A 22,538-nucleotide genomic window follows, 5' to 3' on the forward strand; every position below is an offset into this window, starting at 1 on the left:
TTTTTTTTAATGCATTTGCTTATTTACGCGTACATAAACACTAGGAAGTTTTTTAATTTGAGATGATTGTTCCTTTTAATTCTACAAATTAAGTTTATATTTGTTCCTGCAACAAATATGTATGTTATATATGTGGTATGTTAAAAGATAAAAATTTTTCTTTCCATTCTTATAATTCTTGATAATTTAAAATTGAGAGAAAATTCCAATATTAAAAGGATTTATTTTTTGTTATTTAGCATGAACGCAAAGTTTAGGACATTATCTTATTAAGTACATTTCTTTTTTCTTTTTTTTTTTTATGCATTTAGGTATGACACATTTATTTTCCTGTTTTTTTTTTTTTTTTTTTTTTTTTTTTTTTTTTTTTTTTTTTTTTTTTTTTTTTTTTTTTTTTTTTTTTTTTTTTTTTTTTTTCTATTACCATTGATTACGGTGTTTCGCTACTAACTGCATATTTTTAATGAAATTTTTATTAAATAACTGTCAGCTTCAAGTTCGCAAAAATAAAGCTTCATGAATAAAATCAATAAAACCAAATGAATGTTAACTAAACATCTTAATCAGCATTGATGTATAAATGTGTCTTATGTGGATAAGTCTTTTCAAGAGATAGGTGCACGTATGTATATAGACACATACATGTATATATATGGACTGAAACCAATTTCATTAATTTGTCTTCAATCATCTGAAGAGGCACATTTTCCCTTTAACTATTCCCCCATGTGTTCACATATTTTATCAGACAAAGCACTATTTCAAAATGTTAAGCATCTTGAATTAGAACATAATTCGGTGGATACATTTTTTTTTTTTTTTTTTTTTTTTTTCAAAAGTAGTAAGAAATTTGTTGCATTAATCCTACCCAGTTTTTATCTAACTTACAATTTTTGCAATCAACAAAAATGTGGTTAATTCTATTTCCATAATGGTTAATCAAATCTTTAATTTTATATTTAATGAATAGCTCATTTTTTGTAGCTTCATCTAGATTGTCTACGTCATTAAATGTGTTAAAAACTAGGACGACACAGGATGCTTGTAGACATTCATCGTTCAGCAAAAGACTTATGAGTGTGTTATTCTCAGATAAAACTTCATCTGATATATCCATTATGTTTATAACATACAAAATTGCGTTCACCTTTACGTTTCTGTAAATCAGTTTCCAAATGTTTCTCATCTATAAGAATTTAAAAGGTGGTAGTTAAAAAGTTGTAAGGAAATGATTGTGGGGGAATATAAAATATACCTCTTTTGTTACATAACGGTTTAATGCAAACAAAAATTAAATAGTTTACACTAATTAAATCTAACTATTGGATTCCCTGACATGTCCCAAAAACCAATTCTTCCATTGATCCATTTAATTTCTTCGTAGTGATAAGATATAGTTGGTTCCATGTGAGATGTAATATTTGTCCATTCTTTTGCAAGTATCGTGAAGACAATGAAAAAAAAAAAAAAAAAAAAAGTAAAAAATGTTAAAAAAGAGAGAAAGAAAGAGAAAGAAAAAAAAAAAAAAAGATACTTTAGTTATTCTATTTTTTTCCGTTCATATGTGGTTCAAAGGGTTTAATTTAGACATGCTTGATGAACGTAATTCACTTTATTAATTTTATTTATATGGTGATACTACATGTATGTGCATTAACAAGCAACACTGTCGCATACCCATGTTACAACACTCACGTAGCTATCTTATTAAGTTGCAAGTTTTTCTGTTTTTTTGTTTTTTTAACCTGGAATAAAATTATGATACAATAGCGTTGTTTTCCCTGAACCGCTAAGGCCTAAAATTAAAATGTTGTACTTTTTTTCTGGCGTTTTATTATTTTCCCTTTCAGAGCCTTCAGCCAGATATGTCATTTTATTCGCAGCGTTCCCCATTTTTAGAACAAATGAGGAAAAAAAAAAATATATATGTATAAATATTTATATGTGTATGTATATATATGCGCTTTAACTAATGAATACACATTACAAGTTTTCCACTTTTTCATTTTTATTTTTGTATGCCCCTCCTAAGTTGCTATTCCTCCCTTCTTTGTTACAAAAGAAGAGTTTAAAAAAAGTTTAAGCTGTTTATATGAAAGTTTCATATTTCGGCCTGTACATTTTTGTACACCTATTTTCAAATTTGAGAAGCAGCTCACTCATAAAAAAAAATATAATAAAATGAATAAATAAATGAGTGAACAAACAAACGTTCAAATGTGTAAAATAAAAAAAAAAAAAAAAAAAAAAAATTTATGTCTTAATTTGCAAAATAAGAAATGTAAAATTTAAAGATAGTTACATTTTACATTTTGAAAAATTAACTGAAAAATTGTAAGAGCAAATAATTGAACATACTTATCTATTAATGCAAATAACTGAGATTTGTTCTATGTTCACTAATTTTTTTTTTTTTTTTTTTTTTAATGCAAACGGTTTAAATATGTGTACACATATATATATATATATATATAAACGAATGTCCTGCTACAATTTGTACGAGAAAACAAATATTTCAAGCAAAAAACATTAAGATGGAAAAACAAAATAACTAAAAAATACCTGTACTTAATACACAAAATATATTATTTAATATATTCAATATTCCCCATTTCTTTTTGAAAAAATTTATCATTTAAGTGTATATTTCGAAGGTGAGCATCCTGATGTATACACGTCCCCTTCCTTCGAGTTCTTACTTTCCACCTTTGCAACGCTAGTTACTTTTTACTAACAAATTTAGTCCGCGTCTGTGTGATAGAGATGACATTTGCTATGCATAGATTGCTAGCTGAATCACACACCCGTACATATATATATAGGTGTGTCTCCTTTAAATGCTCGGTGTTAGCACTTCTCTATTGTTTTATGTTTTCCCCTCACAAGATTATTCTCCCCAGTAAGCTGTATATATATTATATGGGATCGAATTAGTTTAGTTATCCAGTCATCCCCGCACCCTAGATAAATGCAAAATTTATAAAACTTATTTAAATTGTAGCATTTATATTTATTTCCATATACACCATTGACTAATTCATCTCTTAACCGTTCATTAGAGAATGCATTAAGAAAATGAATAAACAAGATAGGTCCGTATTTATGTTATATGTACAAATGAAAGAAAAACTTTGTTGCCTCAGTCTAATTCGTTGTTCTTACCCTTAGCACAACGTAAAAATAATCGTTTATGTGAAAAATTTCAATCATATCGTTCTGCTCTTATTCAATTTACAACCTTCTTTACATGAGCTCATCGGAGCGTTTTGTGCCTCTTCCTGCTTCTCATCTTTATTACCATTATAATAATTAGTACAGCATTTGAGAAGTTTGTGCTTATATTCATTCATTTCGACGTTAGAATGGTTAGTAATTGAGCTATTTACCTGTTCCTTTTCTCTTTTTATTTCATTTTTTCTTTCTTCTTCTTCGTCTTCTATTTTTATTTCATTTTTTTCTTCTTCTTCTTCGTCTTTTATTTTTATTTTATTTTTTTCTTCTTCTTCGTCTTCTATTTTTATTTCATTTTTTTCTTCTTTTTCTTCCTTTTTGTGAATCTCTTCATTATTGCTACCTGGGATGATGACATTTTCTTTGTTTTCTGTTCTGTCTACCCAATATCCAATTTTTTTTTTGCGTTTTTGCATGTAGTAGCTTTCAATGTTTTTATATTTACGTTCCCATTTTGAAAATATGTTGGTATTTATTAAAAGTTCCATCATGAATCCCATTAAATAAGTGTAATTTTCACCCCCTTCCTTAAGCAGCAACTCGAAATTATCATTTACATATTCTAGTATGGAATCTATTTTTTTATATAAATGTTCCTCACCAAAATTTGTGTTGTATTTGCTATTATCTACGCATATTTCATGAAAAATTGCTTCAATTGGAACCATGTCTGAAGTCTTATCACTCGGTGTTTTTTGTATAACATTAATTAGAATCTGAAGAAAATTGTTTATCTCGGTTACGCTTGGTCTTACATGAAAATTTAGATTTTCTAAAAATTCCTTTTCATATCTTAAATTAGTTACATGCACAAACATGAACAATCTTTTCTCATTTATAAATTCCCTAAATAATTTATTATTTGAGTTGTAAAGTTGAGAAATTTGTAAATTCCCCCTAAATTTTAAGCGTAATTCTTTTAACTCACCAAAAATGATCAACAAGAACTCACCATAAGAATTTCCTGAACTGTTCATATTATTCACATAATATGCATTCTGTATGTTGTTAATTTTTTTTTCATTTTTAACTTTTACTTGAGAATTTTTATATTCAAAAATGTCTTCATACTCTTTGTATATAAAAAGTATAATATTGTGAAACAAATTCTCGTCCCTACAATTTCGTAACACTTGTATAAGAAAATTAGCAATCACATCATAACTACTCCAGCATTCTATATTTATATGTTTCCAATAGTTTATATTAATATCAGAATGATGAAGGAAAATATATTTCATTTGTTCCTTTATTATGTGGCTACCCCTAACTGGTACTATATGACCCACATTTGAACTTCTCTTCAAAGGGAAATGGTTTGACGTGTTGTTTATCAATGCAGTACCATTATTCCAAATATTCTCTTCCTTATTAATTTTTTCGAGAAAACATAACCCCATAAGAGGCTTTTCCTCATGGTTGTTTCTACATAAGGGAACATTTTTTCGTTCATCATGGTTTTCATCATTTATATTTTCCACTTCTTGGTTCCTCTCAGTGTCACTGTTACTATTTATCATGTTCTTATCCTGCGGGGCATTTTTTACATATGCATTTACATTTCTTATGTTAATTTTTGTATTCTCATGGAATCCATCGAATTCTTCTACCGTCTCTTTAACTCCATCGATAGTGATACTATATACATTCAATTGTGACATTATAGAACTAAATAAATCAACATATTTTGTATTCAAGACAACATAATTCTTACATTTGTTTATCATATCTATATATGTAGCACAATTTAAAGAATAAAAAATTGGTAAGGCTTTAAAATAAAAAATGTTATTACTATTAAATTTTATATTTGATAAAAAGGTACGTAAAACAAAATTTGTATCATCAATAGTTAGAATATCCCAATTAATATATTTCCTATTTCGATGTAATGATAACATAATATTTTCATAATCATTTATTAAATATTGTCCAAATATCGAATCATTTGATATGGTATGATATATTTTTTTGTATCCTAATAAAAATAAAATAGATTCCATTTTAGGGTCCTTAAAGTGGTAACTTATTATATTCCTTATATCATTTATGCTATGGGCATACATGTATTCTTTATCCGCATCTTCTTTTAATTTATCAAAAGTGATTAAAAGACGGAAATTATTTAAAGACTCAATGATATTTTTGTATGTATTATTATTGCATAGTTCGTTTATCATATCTAGTAGAAGTCTATTGTAAATTATGACATTCATGTCATATGCAATTTTTACACAATTGTACAGGAATTTATTGTTCGAAATTTTATTTTCTTCATCTTTGATATTGTGATGAATAAGTTGATGAGGATAATTATGAGCCTCATTATCTATCTCTTCAGCCTCTTTGTGAGATATATTATTCAAATTACTCTTCAACATACTTTTCCCACTATTCCATATACCATACAAAATTGCTTCCCCATGATCTTGCAACAAAATATCATCATTACTCTCATCAGTAGGATCAACTATAGGGCAATAATGAAAAATATGGGGGTACAAATTATACTCTAACACAGCAGACAAATTGGTAAAACAAAGTTTTGTTATAATTTTCGTTTCTAATAAATGAGACAAAATTGATAACGAATAAAAATGAACATTTATAAACATTACACTACTTAAGTCAAATAAATAAAAATATTTGGAAGAATAAATTCTGCAATTTTCATCATATTTAATCATATTAAGAAAATCATAGTTAAAAATTTCTTCATTATCAAAGTTGTTATTCTTAATTTTCAGAAAGTTATCTGTGCATATTGGATCAACCATATTTTTTTCTCCCTCCCTTTTCCCCTCTCCATTTTGCTTGGGAAGCGAATGTTCAAAACATTCTCCATAGTCTATTGTTTCAGTATCATCATTACGACTATTGAAATAGCTCCAATAGTTTCCATCATTCCAATTAATTTTATCACTTACATTATTCAAATATTCTTCTTCCACCTCTCCATCATCATATTTCGTTTTTAATGTTTCATTATCACAGCTTGCACATGATTTTCTTCGATCTTTTTCCTTTAAATCTTCCTTTTCTATAATAATGGAAGACTTATCCCCAATAGTTAACCCATCCAAGCATACAAAGCTTTTAATTTTCATCTTCAAATATGATCTGTCATAATTCAGTATAACCAAAAGAGGTATGCATTTCATATCATTCACCAAAGCATCAAACGTGTCATGTTTTTTAAAATCAGAAAAAATATAATCCAAAAAATATATCACTGTCGAATGATTCTTCTCACTCAAACGTTCTTTAACAAAATTTTGGTAAATTGAAATATGTTTTTTTATTCTACTTCTGAGATAACACGGTGTTAGGTTAAAAACTTGTTCTTCTATTTTCTCATCATTTTTCTCAATTTTTAATGTTTCTTGTTCTTTCTTTTTCCCCTTGATAACTTCAAAAGAACTATTATCATCATGTCTCTTAGCTGAAGGATTATTTTCTGAATGTGTACAAGTTTCCACATCGGGTGCAATATTTATCTGCATATACATTTCCTCTTCTGCTAACGAATTTATCGTTTTATGCATATGGGCAATATTATCAATTTCATAGTAGGGAAGTAGAACAGTCAAACCTAAATCTAGCATGAAAAAAGTTATATGATTCAAATATTTGCAAAAGGGGTACACATTAATACACTCATATATATTAGACCAATATAAAGAGTAAAAATTTTCGTTTTTCTTTAAGCATGGCAAAATTTGAAGTTCATAACAATTCAAAAAAACATTTTTAACAACTGAACAAAACAAATCATTTTTGTCATATTTTTTTGGAATAAAATTAAGATATTTGTTCTTAAAAATTTGATATATTTCGTTAAAAGTTTTAATATCATTCTTATCTATTTTGTATATATAATCCAAAATGGCCTTACTGTTATCTTCTTTAAAAGTCTGCCTCGAATTTTCATCATTAGTCTTGTCCATGCTCTTTCCTATATTAGTTCTATGCACACCCAACCTGCTGGTCATGTTTGTCATACTTGTCGCACTTGTCATACTTGTCGCACTTGTCATACTTGTCATATTTGTCATACTTGCCATACTATTCATGTTAGCAATACTCTGGTCGCGTATACTTGTTGAACTCCTTATATTTACCTTACTATCGACATTCACACTGATTAAACTGTTCAGGCCTACACAACTGTCACCACGCATACTGATTAAATTACTCATATTCTTACTTACATCTGCATCTACCACAGAATTGTATCTCTCCATAAGCTTCTTTTTAATCCATTTTCCCTTATATTTACACAGTATTTTATTCGAATCATATTTAAACAATTTCTTTACTGCATTTCTATGAGCTAGTTTCAAAAAGTGTTCATACAGAATGGATATGTTATTTAACACTCTCTTAAAATTTTTATCATTTTTCAATTTTTTCAAATTATAAACATGATTTTGAAATATATTACAACTTATATGCATTGGTAAATTGTCAATATTTGAGATTATATTCAAATTTTGAAACAAATAATGTTTCCTGAAAATCTGATAATGCTCAAAACAGATAGATATACTGGTGTCATCCAATAACCCGATTATCCACCTGCTTGATTTATTTCCATTGTATATTTGACACTGTAGAAATATTTCTATATGTTTACGATCCGTCTCCTCTGGGGTTATAATATCATCCTTCTTTTGTTCTAAATCTTGTAATTCCATTCTTTTAGTTGAGTTATAAAATTTTTCTCTCAAATGAAAATGATACTCAGACATACTCATTCCTAAATTGGCTATATTTTCAATCCGTCCACCCTTTTCGTTTATTTTTATAATATCTAATTTTATGAGACTTTTCGAAAAAAAAAAAAATTTTTCGTTAAATTTTTTGCATTCCAAAATGACCTTTTCGATGACTTTAAAAATTGATAATTTCTGTTTACTGTACAAGCGAATACATACAATTTGTTCTTCCTCTATGTTTATATTGTTTTTGTTCATTTGTGTTCGTTCTATTTGATTGTATTCCATGTCGCTTATTGATATAGAACCTAGAGGGTATTCTACACTTCCAATTTCTATTTGTCTCTCCTCATTTTTTTTTTCTCCCAGTTGCTGAATTCCCCTTCTTCTGTTTGTGTTTCCAATTTTAGACTGTTTTCGCAAATATCCATTTTCTTCCCATGTATTCTTTTCTGGAAATCGAAAATAATTATAAAAAAATATATCCTTCACTAATTCTTCATCCTCCTTACTAACACAGTAGTTTTTTTTATATAACACTACCTTTTTGCTTGGACTTTCCACATCTACAATTGTTTGCATGCTCGTTGAGTTACTGTTCATCTTATATTCATCATTGTAAAGGGGGGTTGCACGCTCTCCATTGTAAACTGATTTTTTTCTATTTAATGATTGCCCATTAGTCGTATCCTCAATAGGTACTTCCTTCACTCCTTCACATAAGGTATCTGAGTTAATGCATTTCTTGTCACAGTTCTGTATATCATTGTTTCGATTTTCACTATATTTTGGGTACCACTCAGAAACATTATTTCCATTTCGAATTAACAAGTAATCTAAAATGTAAGATAAGTTCTCAAATAGATAAAGGCAAATTAAATCGTTGCACGATTTCAACGATTCTTTGTTATTCGTTTCTGCATTTAAGTATTCCTTATTATGTACAATATTGTGAATATATGCATAGGAACTTAATTCGTTATTTTTTAATAGGAGATTCTCATAATTTTCTTTTTTAATTCTTATGTACACACACATGCATGCTCTTTTTAAGAATTGTTTCGGAAGAAAATCAGAACTAAAAGTTCTTCTATCTGTTATCAACTTTATATCAAAACATCCTATATCATCTAAAAAGAAAATTAAATTTTTTAAATCTTTAAAAAGTGTGTTTTCATTTAATTCATTTTCCTTTTTTAATTCTCTTCTTTTAGTCCAATTTGTGCTTGTAATATTTCCATTCTTTTGTGTTAATAATTTTTGTTCCATATTAACAATGGGCTCCTTTTCTTTTTTTATTACTGCTCTTCTCATTTGTTCTTTTTTTTTCATTTCTATTAAATTATATTTCATGTCTTTTTTAGTTGACTCCTGCTTTTTCATATCAATTGGAAAATTTTTTTCAATTAATATTTTTTTTAAATTATTTTTGGTGGCCATCTTTTGTTTACTCTTCAGTATTTTATTCTCATCTCTTAATTGAACATTTTTTGGGTAACCCTTTTTCAAACTTTTTTCATTCCCTTGGTTTGATAACCTTTTTTGAGTTTTCTCTTTTCCTTTGTTCGATTCTTCATTTTCCCTTTCCTTTTTTGGTACATTCAACAAATCAATAATATTCTCCTTAATATCCTTATGAACGAAGTTATTTTTTTGTGAATTACTGTTATACAGTATAGGGTTATTAATGTATATTAAATTTTCCTTTTTCACAAGAATATATTTTCTATTTGGCAAGTATATTCCTTCAAAGCATTGGCATTTTAATTTTTTCCCCACTTCTATCATTTTGTTTGTTTTATTAACTTCTTCTATTTTGTCTGTTTTATTCACTTCTTCCATTTTGTCTGTTTTATTCACTTCTTCCATTTTGTTTGTTTTATTCACTTCCTCCATTTTGTCTGTTTTATTCACTTTGCCCAATTTTTGATCATTTTCTAACACATATGAGTTTCCCTTTTTTTCATCTATGCATAGAGAAATTCTATCACAAAATGAGATATCAATTATATTTATGGTATTTATATACGACAATTTTAGCAATCCTGTTAAATATAACTTTTCTTCATTTTCTTCAATGGGCTCATTTTTTTTCACCTTTCCATTTATATCTCTCTCATCTGTATGCTCTATTTTGCTCCTCAATTTAGACACAATTTTGTTTAATATGCTGACCAATTTAGAATGTTTTAACATTACCTGTACGCAACTGAGCTCAACCAAATTTGGATACTTCATTTTGTATAATTTTGGCAGTTCGCACAAAAAAAGGTTGAATGGTATGTTGTTATTTCTGGTCACAAATACATCTTTAGCATTCCATATTTTGTTTTTTATGTAAATAAATTTATTTTTTTGAATAAAATCGAGGAACATCTCATGTTCACTAGGAGTGGCCACATTCCTTGGTGAAATGTGGTTTGTCGTCACGTCTGCTGCCACCCCCTCAACGGCCATCACCTCAGCCTCATCATTCCTGATGAAGGTGAGCTTTTCCTTTAATTTGTGCTGAATAATATATTTCTCGAAATGTTCATATATGTCATCGTACAATTTTGATAAATTTTGAAAACATACATTTTTAGAATTCCTAGATAGCAATTCTAGGTGTCCCAGTACATCAACCATTTGTGGAGCTTTCTGCAACATCAGTAAGCTTCCTAATTTATCAGAAATATTCAATTTGTCCAAATAGTAACATTTTCTTTTCAAAAAAATTATATTAAAATATTTTTTATCATATGCTTCACATATTTTCACAAAACCTTTGTCATGATGATCGGTTTCATCTCTTTTCCTTTCTGAATACACTTCTGTACCTGGGTTCATCTTATTATATGCATTATCAGAGTTACTTTGGAAAGCATCATTTTTATTCCCCTTTAGTGTTGTAACAAAAGTACCCTGGTTTATCTCCCTCTTTTTTTTTTCATTTGGAATGGTCTCTGCGTTATAGAACCAGAATCCATTTTTTTCAAGATCCTTATTAGTAGCACTTCTGTTAATTGTTTTTTTGATTGGTGTGTTACCACCTAATGAATTATCATATATAGGTTGGAAATAGTTAAAATTCTTGCTTTTGTATAAAGGCAAGAAAAAAGATTCTCTGCATTTTTGCAGCACTATAGGATTTTCCAAATAGTGTATATTTTTTTCTAAGAGATAAATTATTTTATTTAGAATTTTTAATTTATAATCATAAACATGTTTGCTATAAAATAATGTCTTTAAATCAAGCAAAATATCATTTATATTGTCATTTAATTTATACTGTTCCTCAATGCAGTTCAGTCCTAATAATCTCAATTTTTCAAAACCATCCTTCTTAATTTTGTTCACCAAATCGATACATAACAAATTTTCTTTTTCAATACAATTTTTTGAACTCAAACATTGATTATTATACCTCATGTTGATGTTCTCCTTATATCCCTGAATCTCTTCATTTGGAATAGAATTGTCGTTATTTCCATCATCATTTAAATTAAATAATACGACATTTTCTTTTTCAATTTGCTTCTCTGCTTGGTAAAAGTATTTGCTATCCAAGGGGTACATCAAATCGCATATCCTTTTGAACTTTTTCTCTTCATTTGGGAAACAGGGAGAGTTTTTAAGACATGTAATCACAGAAGTATTGTGAGTCTCTAAAAGATACAATAAAATAGGAATCCAATTTTCGAACTCTATATGGGAAAAATTATTTATAACTACTTCACATATAAATTTATTTGTCCTATTCTGAAATTTTTTTTTTACAATTTCATCATCTGTATATTGCTTATCCAGGAGTCTAAATTTATCAGGGACGTTTTCTATATATAATAAATTCTGCCTACAAATTTTTGAAACTAATGAACTTTTTTTTCCCTCACATAGTATACTCAAATAACTGTATAAACAATTGCTCACTCTTTCATCGTAAAAAATTAAATTCTTCATACTTGAATATTTTACAATATCAGAGATACAATGTTTAAAAGTATTTTTCAGGTCCTGTGGAATGAATATACATTCGGTAAAACTCATCCAGTGGTTACCATTAAAAAACAATTTTAATTTTTTTTCATCATCAAATAGTTGTCTGTATAAAGGGTAAAAAATGTCCCCATCAAATTGTACACCATTTATTGGACTATTTATTGTTACTGGAAAATATAACGAAAAATCATATGAGCTGCGTGAAATGTTCAACTGACGAAGGAGTAAGAGAAATTTAACATAAAGATCACAAACAGCTTCTGAAAGTTTCCCATTTGTAATATAACTGATTTGAATTTTTTCTTCATTCATAGATTTTATAAATATTGGAATGTTTTGCACAATATTTATACAATACGGCCAATTGGAGTTTTCCTTATTCTCGTATACGCTAATTTTGCCACATTTTTGCATATCGCTTGATTTTTCACCATTTACATGTATAAAATATATTTCCTCCTTGTTGTTATCTTCTACTTGGATATCATTTTTGAGCTCATTAGTATACAATACATATTCGATAGATAGGTCTTTATATTCGTGACGAACAGAACTGTAGGAGACCTTTTCCTCTAAATTGATCTCATTTTCTAAATGAGAAATGGTTGCAAATTTGTCACATTTACTCCAGCTACAAAATGAATAGCCATTCATTTGGAAATGTAAACTTTTTATATTTCTCGAAAAAAGTATAAATTCGGTGGTTACATTTCTTATCTTTTCACAAATTTCGTTAATGTCAGATTTGGATGTAAAAGGAAATTTTATGAGCGTTCCTGAGAAGGAGATAATACATTCAATATTCAAGTGTTGCAAAATTTGTTTTAATTTGGAATTTTTATTGTTAGTATTATCAAATAATGCATTATTATTTTCTAATTCTATATTTTGATTTCCCCCCTTTTCATTGCCTGAACATTTGAACAATATTAACTTCTCCTTGGAATTTTCTAAAGTGTCTACACACATTGGTCTTTCACATATGTCTATCCCTAACATATTACTTATCAATTGAGTATCAAATGTGACATTGAAAAAAATAAACATTTCGTAATACTTGGTTTTTTCTTTGATGCTTTTATAATTATGCCCACATTTTTGTTCTTTTAATTTTTCGTCCTCCATTCTATATATTCCTTCATATTCCCTTTTAATATTTACAGATGAATTATTTACTTCACTGCAAGCTGAATTATTTACTTCACAACAACTTGCATTCTTTTCATCATACCCCCCTCCTTCATGTTTAACATTGTGAAATTCATCAAAAATAAATATGTTAAAATTGCTAGCGTCCTCATTTGATAAGTCCACGTACTGCAAAACATTTATATATTCATTAATTTCCTTATCTTTTGCATATATATTCGTTAAACTGTTGCACCCGTATAACTTCAAATTATTCATATTTCCCAAAAATTCTTGTTCTAATTTGTCTATTGAAAAATAAAAAAAGAAAAATAGATGATCTTATAATATTATGCACTAATGCAGTTGCATATGTTAAGCTGAGCAAATATCTAACTATACTTCCTCAGATATGGGGTGAACAAATAGAATAAATAAAAAAGAAATAACCTGAATTATAATACAACTTCGAAATTCACAAAAAAAATTTCAAAGAGAGAAAAATAATAACATAATAATGTAGCGCAAATGAAAAAAAAAAAAATTGATCGGGATAAAACGGTTCCGCATGCTTTTGCTCCTGAAGAAGAAAGAATTTACACTAGGCTATTAAATTGTTTGTATAGTTTTGTTTTCTTGGAAAGTCCTATAAAATGTGTGTAATTTTACATGTTTTTACATGCGACGTGTATTATTACGTAAAAGAAATGTCAAGAAAATAAAAAACTACTCACTTTAATATGAAGGAAGCTTCCTTTTTTTTTTCACCCAAAAAATGTACATCATTCTTGTCGCTTTTTTCTATTTTTCACATTTTTGGATGTATCGCGCAAGGGGTTAGTAGTGTACTGACGGAACAAAGCACAATTACTGGCAAACACTTGTTTAAATAATATATGTGTGTGTAAAATATATTTTGAATAACAAAAAAAAAAAAAAAAAAAAAAAAAAAAACAATGCCAATTATGAAATAGTATTTGTAACAGTTGAACAGGAAAAAATCAGTATTGTCTTAAAATAGAAATTTGTGGAAACATGAAGAAGTCTATCATAAGAAGTGAGAAGGATGAAACAAAAATTCAGCATATTAGTTATGTTTATTTTCACATTTTGCATTTCTTGTTCTAAAATGCTTTAGGATTGATCCATATTTTTGCATTTAATTTTTTGCAAGTACCCGCGCTTGTAAAATGATGAACAATTTTTTTTTTTTTTTTTTTTAAAGATTTAAAAATTCCTATATCTTTTTTTGAGGTATTTATGCACATGCTTTATATCCCTAAAAAAGTAAGATTATTGTCAAATAACGAGGATAGCAAAATCGAACACTAAAAAATTTTATTATCATTGTTGACTAATTTGTTCTAAATCATCACATTTAAGCAAGCATATAAAAAGTTGCATGTATATGTTATAACTTTTTTTTTTTTTTTTTTTTTTTTCTTCAAGTTCCAATTTTGCTTATGTCCCCATACATTTACATTGAAAAAAGAAAATTTAATAAAATATTATTGTAATTTTAATTAAAACATATTTCATTATTTAAAACTTAACAATGTTTCAATTGTATAGAAAGATGCGCATATATAGAAATATATACAAGCGCAACAATGTGTCACCACAAATAAAATACACATAGAACGTAAAGAAAAATCACTACAGTAACAATGATAAACATTTGCATAACCTCATTCCTTCACCCCTTGTGGATATAGGGAAATAAATGAACTCCATATTGACAGTTCATGTGGAGTCAAATTTAAAATCTTAAACAGGAATTCAAAATGAAAATAAAAAAAGGGGGTTGATATGTATATACTAGTTCTCTGCACCTCACTTTTTATGTGTACTATTCACCGGCAGCTTTTTCTGGGTATTAAAAATCGAAAAAAGACAAGTGGAATTGTAAAAAGCAATGATCAAAATAATTTTATAATTGAATAGGTTTGAAGGGTTTATAAAAATAAAAAATCAGTTAATCTAACAAAAACACATATTCATATTTTGTAACATTTAAAAAAAAATTCTCTAATGTAAATTAATATTATGATTATAACTAAAAAAAAAAAAATTAAAAAAAAAAAAGTGTATAATTATAAATATTAACTGTTGAAACATTAAAGCATATCATTAAATGTACTGAAATTGTGTTTGTCAAGAATGTAGCAAAAAGGGATAATGAAAAATCGAAAGATTTATGAAATAAAAATAGGAAAACTTAAAATAAAAAACTTAAAATAAAAAACTTAAAATGAAAAACTTAAAATGAAAAACTTAAAATGAAAAATATAAAATGAAAAACATAAAATGAAAAACTTAAAATGAAAAGCTTAAAATGAAAAGCCTAATATGGAAAACTCAATATGAAAAATATAAAATGAAAAACATAAAATAGAAAACTTAAAATGGAAAGTTAAAATTTAAATTCGTGAAAAATATATAAAAATTACAAAACAATAAAAATAAGAATACACAAAAAAGCCCTATACACAAAACAAATCACATAGACAACAAAAAAACAAAAAGTAAGCAATGGTAGAAGACAAAGGATAAAATAAATAATAAGAAACGGGAAAATTTTTCCCTAATCATTATTAACATTAAACGTATTATCATTTTATACAATTATTTTTTTTTTTTTTTTTTCCCTATGCTCGTATAATATACATAAAACATTTGATTAATTCTGCTTCTTTATATATGAAGCGTTATGAATAAAATATAGATTTAGTGTATCTAAATAATGCATTAAAACGAAGCATATATATATATATATATATAGGGCGCTTTTCTCTTCTGCGCCTACTTAAACTTTCATATAATGATAAATATGTTAGAAAAAAAAAGATAAAACTTGATAATAAAAATGTACAAAATGGATTATTATAATCTCTCTATTTTTTTATAAACAGTGCCAACGGTGGTGACAGGGGGAGGTGGTTTTGAACGTCCAAAAATTTCCCCGTTCTGCTATGTTTTCCAGAATTTTCATCATTTTTATCATTTTGATTATTTTCAAAAAAGCTCCTCTTGTTTGTCAATTATTTCCATTTTGTGCTTTTTCGAAAAACTTCCTACTTCAGTACTAACCCTAGTCATTGCAAATTCAACACTGAGCGGCAGGGATATTTGAGAAGCTCGTAATCATAAGATTGCACAGAAAAGCAGGACTGCATAAAAATTACCAATTTTTCCAAAGCACAGTCCACACTAACCTCATTTCCTCGTATTTCCATTAATCTTTCGGTAAAACCTTCATGAACCTGTACATACAAATTTCCCAATCGAACATCTGCTCCGCATTCCTCCTTTATAATTGCCATTCTTTTACATCCATCAGCCAGTAGTTTTTGCACACATTCGAATGGAGCAACTAAATATATACAACATTTTGATGAAGACATTTTCGATTTTACATAATGATACAACAATTGGCATGCTCTTAAAATACCAAATATATTTCCTTTTAATAAAAATACATGACTATCAGCAAACCCAGGAAACCAAACATCCTTTGCACTTTTGTATACTGAAATATGTAGAGAAGATTTTATCGTTTTAACATGTATACCCTTTGGACCCATAAAAGAACCACTAATATCTCTCTGTGCAGCTATTTTTAATTTACCAATTGAGTTATTTGTATATGCTAAATGAAATTTCTGAATTGATATTTTGGTGTCATAATTGTACTTCTCCTTGTCATTTAAAATGTTTTTTATGTGTTTATTCGAGTTATCAGCACTCTCACAATCTGAATTATTTGTATCCTCATTATATGTTGAATAGCTACTAATATCGTAAATTTTATTACTTAGGCTATTTAATATATGGTTTTGTTTTTTCTTCAAATGCATATTTTTCACCTCAGTTAATTCCTTTTCCAGTTGTTTATTTTTAAACTTGAGACTATTTATAATATTCTGTAGCTCCATAATTTTGTCACCTTTCATAGCAGATTTTGAATGGTTCTCGAATTCTTCATTTTCATCATGAATATAATCAACGTCATTTTCTAAAAGATTCATGCTACCACCTAAATTATCATTAAAATGTTCATTGTCCACTAAGTTATCGCATATATTTACGTTCATATTGGGACAGTTATTCGAAAACATATTCAGGGGTATATCAGATCCGACATTTTCGCCCAAATTTATACCGTTGTTTTTTATACCACCACACATGTCGCTATTTATATTGTTAATCAACAAGCTACTCAAGGCACCATACTTCATTTCGTCATTCTGTGCACTGCTAACTTCTTTAAATATGTCCTCTTCTATATTTCTAAACATGCACTCATTTTTGTCAACAATGTTCAAATTTCTGCTATTGTCATCTTCTTCATGAAAATCATTTATTAAGTCACAAAGGTATTTATTATTAGCATCTTTCCTTATGTTATCATTTTTATTTTCTCTGTTCGCTATATTTTTATGTATATTATTTTGTTCATGATTTGGGGGATGATATTCATTTTTGCTAGGGCAAACAACCTGTTGATATATGTCATTTTCCTTTTTCATACCAAAGTTGTCTATCTTGTTTCCCATATGAAACGTTATTTTGTCATTTTCTTCGTTATTTACATTACTAGGAATCGCGTCCATGTGCTTTGTTTTTATTTGATAATCATTTTTTATATTCTGTTGACTGAAGTACAAACTTGGGTTAGTCATTTCTGTATGTTCCTGGTCATTTGTCATCGAATTTATCCTGTTATTATTATCTAAAGGGTTGTTGCTCATGAGAAAATAAGAGAATTCATTTTTTTTTTTTAAACTTGAATGGTATACTGAATCATTATGAGAAGTGGCTGTGTTTAACAAATTTCGATTCATATTTATAACGTTATTCATATTATTTGAACTGGCATTAAAGTTGTTACAATTCATAGTTGTATTATTATTGTTATATTTCATGTTGATATTTAAAGGGGCTTGGTTAAGTATCTCTTGTGAATAATTCCTTTCACTATTGCTGTCTTTACGCTTCATGTTAAATATGCTATTTATAAAGGTATTATTTGCGCAGGCATTAAATTTACTATTCTGCAAATTACTGGAGGTCTGTTGCAAGAAAGTGTTATTTTTTAATTTTTCATTTGACGGAATTTCACTTTTAAACGAATAGTTGTCAAACTTAATGTCCTCATAATTCAATATTTCCGAATTGTAATCTGGTATGTTAAAACTTTTCCTATTTTCAGCACATTCTATATTTTCCGTGCCTTCCCCACCCATATTGTTTCCATAATCCTTATAAGCATTACAGCAATTCTGGTTAATGTTTTTAATATTCTCATCAGCAATTGCATTATTACAACTTTTATGGCTTTCGTTGCTTCTGTTGCTGTTTGTGCTATTCGTGCTGTCATCGCTCATATTACAGGAATTTTTTGGAGCCATATTGTCATTGTTCTTTATTTTCATATCTTGCTCGTTCTTGCAAAAAATACTGTTACTACTAGAATCTGTTTCATTCTCATTTCTCTGATTGGATTGAGTAGTATTATCTCCCTCTTTAATGATATTACTGGTGCTTCTATTCCCTTTAATGCAATTTTTCAAGGACATTCCAGTTATCGATTCAACAGTCATATCACCACTAATCTGATCATCAGCGTTAGTCTCTTTAATCACCTTTGCGATGTTTTCCACTTTTTTGCCACTATGTGTAAAGCTACTTTCAATCAACATTTGCATGTTCATGTTTGTCTTAGTGCCTAGGGACATATGCTGTGTGCCGTTATTTGGGATTGATAATTCCGCACCTTTTTTTTTTGTCATATTCATAGAATAACTACCATTGGAGAGATTCTTATCTGAGTGTTCAAGTCCTACATGAGTAACAGAATCAATTTCATCATCCACGTAATTTCCTGTATATGTACACTTCTTTTTGCTATGCGAAAAATTGCTTTCACTAATGCTTTGAAAATTCTCATTCATGCATGCATTGAGTATTCTGTTTTTACTAGTCATGGAAATTCCATTATTTTCAACTGAATTTTCTATATTGGACAATCCTAAATTATTGTCATCAATTAAAGTGTAGTCATTATTACAAATGTTATTTTCTTCGCTAATTAAATTGCTATTAACAGTATCATTATTTCTTCCACATGTGCTTTCTCCATTTGCACTTTTTATGCATTTGATAAAATCAGAACTTCCAATATTTAGGTTCATATTTGGATTATTCGTGAATAACATTTTATTATCATTTATGTTCTTTTTCATGATATTATTATATTCTTCATTATTCTGAAATGATATATTATAATTTCCTTTATTGTATAAATTTCTTACTGTGTTATAGAAATGGCTGGGTAATGCATTATTATAACCACTACGAACAATATTCGAATTTACACCAATATTGCAACTACTGCTACTAATACTGTGATCGAAATTAAAAGCTCTTCCTAAAGGATTATTTTCATAGAACGAGTAATCTGAGTCCTTACTCTGGTAAGGGATCCCATATTTCCCTCTGACAGAAAATATCTCATTCATTTGTTGGTACTTCAAGTCATTTTCATCAGAATCATCAGTGTTTAGGATGGCCATCTTACTATTCATGTTGTTTAAGCTGCTTGGTATATCTAAATCTTTTTGTAATTGTGTAACATTCTCCTCGAATTCGGAACTTTTCTCAAAATAGCTCATATTACCAAGATCATCATCTTTCACATTCAGATTCAAAATATTTTTACTGAATATGTCATCATCATGATTCAGAAGTGTATCTTCCTCATAATTCAAGTGGATATCTTCATCACAATTACACAATTCAATAACCCTTTCACAATTCCTATGTGTCTCCGTATCATAATTAAAAGACTCAACGATACCATCATCACCATTTCTGTTACTCTCATCCACATTTTCATTATCATAATAACTAACATTTAATCCTAAATCATCATTTTCTTCATCTACATTTTTGTTCATGTTCATTATGTTATTTATTGTATATATGCTACTGTCAGTTGTCGCATAACTAGGTTTCATACATTTTACATTAAGTTCTACACCGCTATTTGCACTTTTAAAATTTGTTTCCATCAATTCAGCATAATCATTATTCAATTCATCCTTTACTATATTATAATTATTCGGATGAAAGAAACAATCATTAGAATTAAATTTTAAATTATCACTCTGATTATTTGTTAATTCTTCTTGTCTTTTTATAGGCGTACTCATTTTGGATGTAGTCGTGTCTAATTTGTTATCCTTGTAGTTCATGCTATCTAAAGAATTTAAAAAATTTCCCTTCATTAAAGCATTACCTTTAAAGTGTGTTTCATTATTTACACTAATATTTTGCATCACTCCATTTGCACTCTCCATCATACCATACTCTTGATTGATATCATTATCATTCCCTATACTATTTTGGTGAATGAAAAGAGAAGAATACTTCATGTCCTTACTATTAAGGTCTTTTTCATGGGGTTTCTTATTGGTTAAAAAATCCTTCTCATAGCTCATTTTGTCGTTTGCATGATCGTTACCACTTGTGCTACTCCTGTTGTTGCTATCACACTTACTGCTGTTATTTCTGCTGCTGTTATTTCTGCTGCTGCTATTTCTGCTGCTGTTATTTCTGCTGCTGCTATTTCTGCTGCTGTTATTTCTGCTGCTGCTATTTCTGCTGCTGTTATTTCTGTTGCTATTATTATTAATACTTCCATTTCCGCTGCTCTTGCAATTGATGTTTCCCTTGGGGCTACTGTTTATGGGCCACGGAAAATGCTTTTTCATATTTGAGACAAGACTACTCTTGGTGTTGCTTGACAATTTTGTATGGTCATCACGGTTTGTGTTGTACCTCCACATTTCCTCATAATTCATGTCATTTCCTTTGCAGATATTGTTATTCTCAGTTGTTGTAACTCTTATATTATTTTTCATCCCTTTCCAATTCATATTGCTACTGGAAAGATGCGTGATATCTGCCGCTGTACTAGTCGAAGTAGTCACTACAGTTGGGATAGCACTATTATCAGAAAAAGGCATGTCGTGTTCTTTTTTCTTAACTCGAAGATTTGAAGTTTCCCTTTCAAAGTTATCATCCTTCTCATAATTAAACAATTCCAAATTGTTTTTTTCCCTCATTACATCATCATCTTTTCTTGAGTTATCAATATCCATTATTTTCAAATTGGCAAATAAATTTTCAGAATTTCCATTAATTCCTTTACCTGCTAAAAGATCCATATTTTTTGCCTTCTTCTTCAAATTATCGTTTTTAATAAGTACACTATTCATGTTGCTAACTTCAATCCCTTTCTTCAAGTTGGTAATATTTGTACAGTTTAATTTTGTCTTAAATTTTTCCTCTTGAGTTTTCATATTATTTCTGTATTTACTCACACCTTCCTGCGTGCATCCTGCATAACCATTCAAATAAATGTGCTCCTTCTCAAACGTTGCGCTTTGATTATTCAAACTTTGCATTCTATTCATTACACTTAAATGTTTACAGCTATTATTTCCACTCATAATTGTGCTTCCGCTATAATTACTCCTGTATCCACGGTTAAAATTATTACCTGTACTTATGGCCTTTTCCCTCCAGCTTAAATCACCAAGGTAGTCCACACCTTTAATGGTATTCATAAACACATGTTCATTCTTGTTTTCACATAAATTATTTTTGTTTCCTAATGTATTACTCATTTTAACATAACTTGAACCTTCCGTTGTGTTACTAGAAGTCGGTATTACACAAACTTCATTCGAAACTGATCCCCCTTTTGTTTCCTCGAAATTACATATACTTCGATTGACAGACTTATTTTTATTAATTTTAACATCACTGAGATGAGAATGTGTTCTGTTATTTTCATTACTTTTATTGCTAATGGTTTTATTCAAGTTATACTTATAATTACAACTGATGTCTGAGTTTACACTTTTACTCATTTCTTTGTTTATTTTAGTTGAATCACTACTCATCATACTAGAATTTGATGTGGACATAATTCCATAATGTGAATTATGTATTTTAATATTTTCGCTATTCAATTGTTGACTACATGTCTGAAATTTCATTTCACTGTTTTCTTTTTTCTCTTTTTTGTCTTTTTTCTCCTTTTTCTCTTTCTTTTCTTTCTTGTCATTATCATTATTCTTTAGTCCTACGTTATTTGTTTCCATCTCTCGTGGCACTCTGCTAACATCCTGTTGTTCATTCTTGTGTGCACCATCCATCTTCCTCCCCCTTAAGTTGTAATAATTTAATTTTTGTTTAACAAAATGAAAAAATTATTCTATTTGTGGATTCACGGATCATAATATTAACTCTATTAGAAATCAATTTTTGTATATATGTTTGTTTGTTCGTTATTTCTCTTTTTCAAATGCTTCGATTAGTTTAATACATAATTTGTTTTCCCGATATTTTTTACTTGTGCGTGTGTGTATTTTGTTGTCTGTTCTTGAGTATTTATATGTATTCACGCAG

General features: G+C 28.3%; 3 protein-coding genes across 3 annotated transcripts; all 3 read right to left on the reverse strand.

The window, feature by feature from the left end:
• Positions 1-832: 832 nt before the first annotated feature.
• Positions 833-1,893, reverse strand: PGO_111070 (ADP-ribosylation factor-like protein; the record flags this gene model as incomplete). Its single annotated transcript, XM_028688446.1, has 3 exons — positions 833-1,186; positions 1,321-1,430; positions 1,746-1,893. The coding sequence occupies 3 exons, from the start codon at positions 1,891-1,893 to the stop codon at positions 833-835; spliced, it is 612 nt and encodes a 203-aa protein (XP_028544247.1).
• Positions 1,894-3,206: 1,313 nt separating this feature from the next.
• On the reverse strand, positions 3,207-13,337 carry PGO_111080 (hypothetical protein, conserved; the record flags this gene model as incomplete). Its single annotated transcript, XM_028688447.1, has 1 exon — positions 3,207-13,337. The coding sequence occupies one exon, from the start codon at positions 13,335-13,337 to the stop codon at positions 3,207-3,209; it is 10,131 nt and encodes a 3,376-aa protein (XP_028544248.1).
• A 2,816-nt stretch (positions 13,338-16,153) lies between these two features.
• On the reverse strand, positions 16,154-22,285 carry PGO_111090 (hypothetical protein, conserved; the record flags this gene model as incomplete). Its single annotated transcript, XM_028688448.1, has 1 exon — positions 16,154-22,285. One exon carries the CDS (start codon positions 22,283-22,285, stop codon positions 16,154-16,156), a length of 6,132 nt encoding a protein of 2,043 aa, XP_028544249.1.
• Positions 22,286-22,538: the final 253 nt, after the last annotated feature.

This window comes from Plasmodium gonderi (genome assembly GCF_002157705.1).
Source record: "Plasmodium gonderi DNA, contig: Chr11, whole genome shotgun sequence".
Taxonomy (NCBI): domain Eukaryota; phylum Apicomplexa; class Aconoidasida; order Haemosporida; family Plasmodiidae; genus Plasmodium; species Plasmodium gonderi.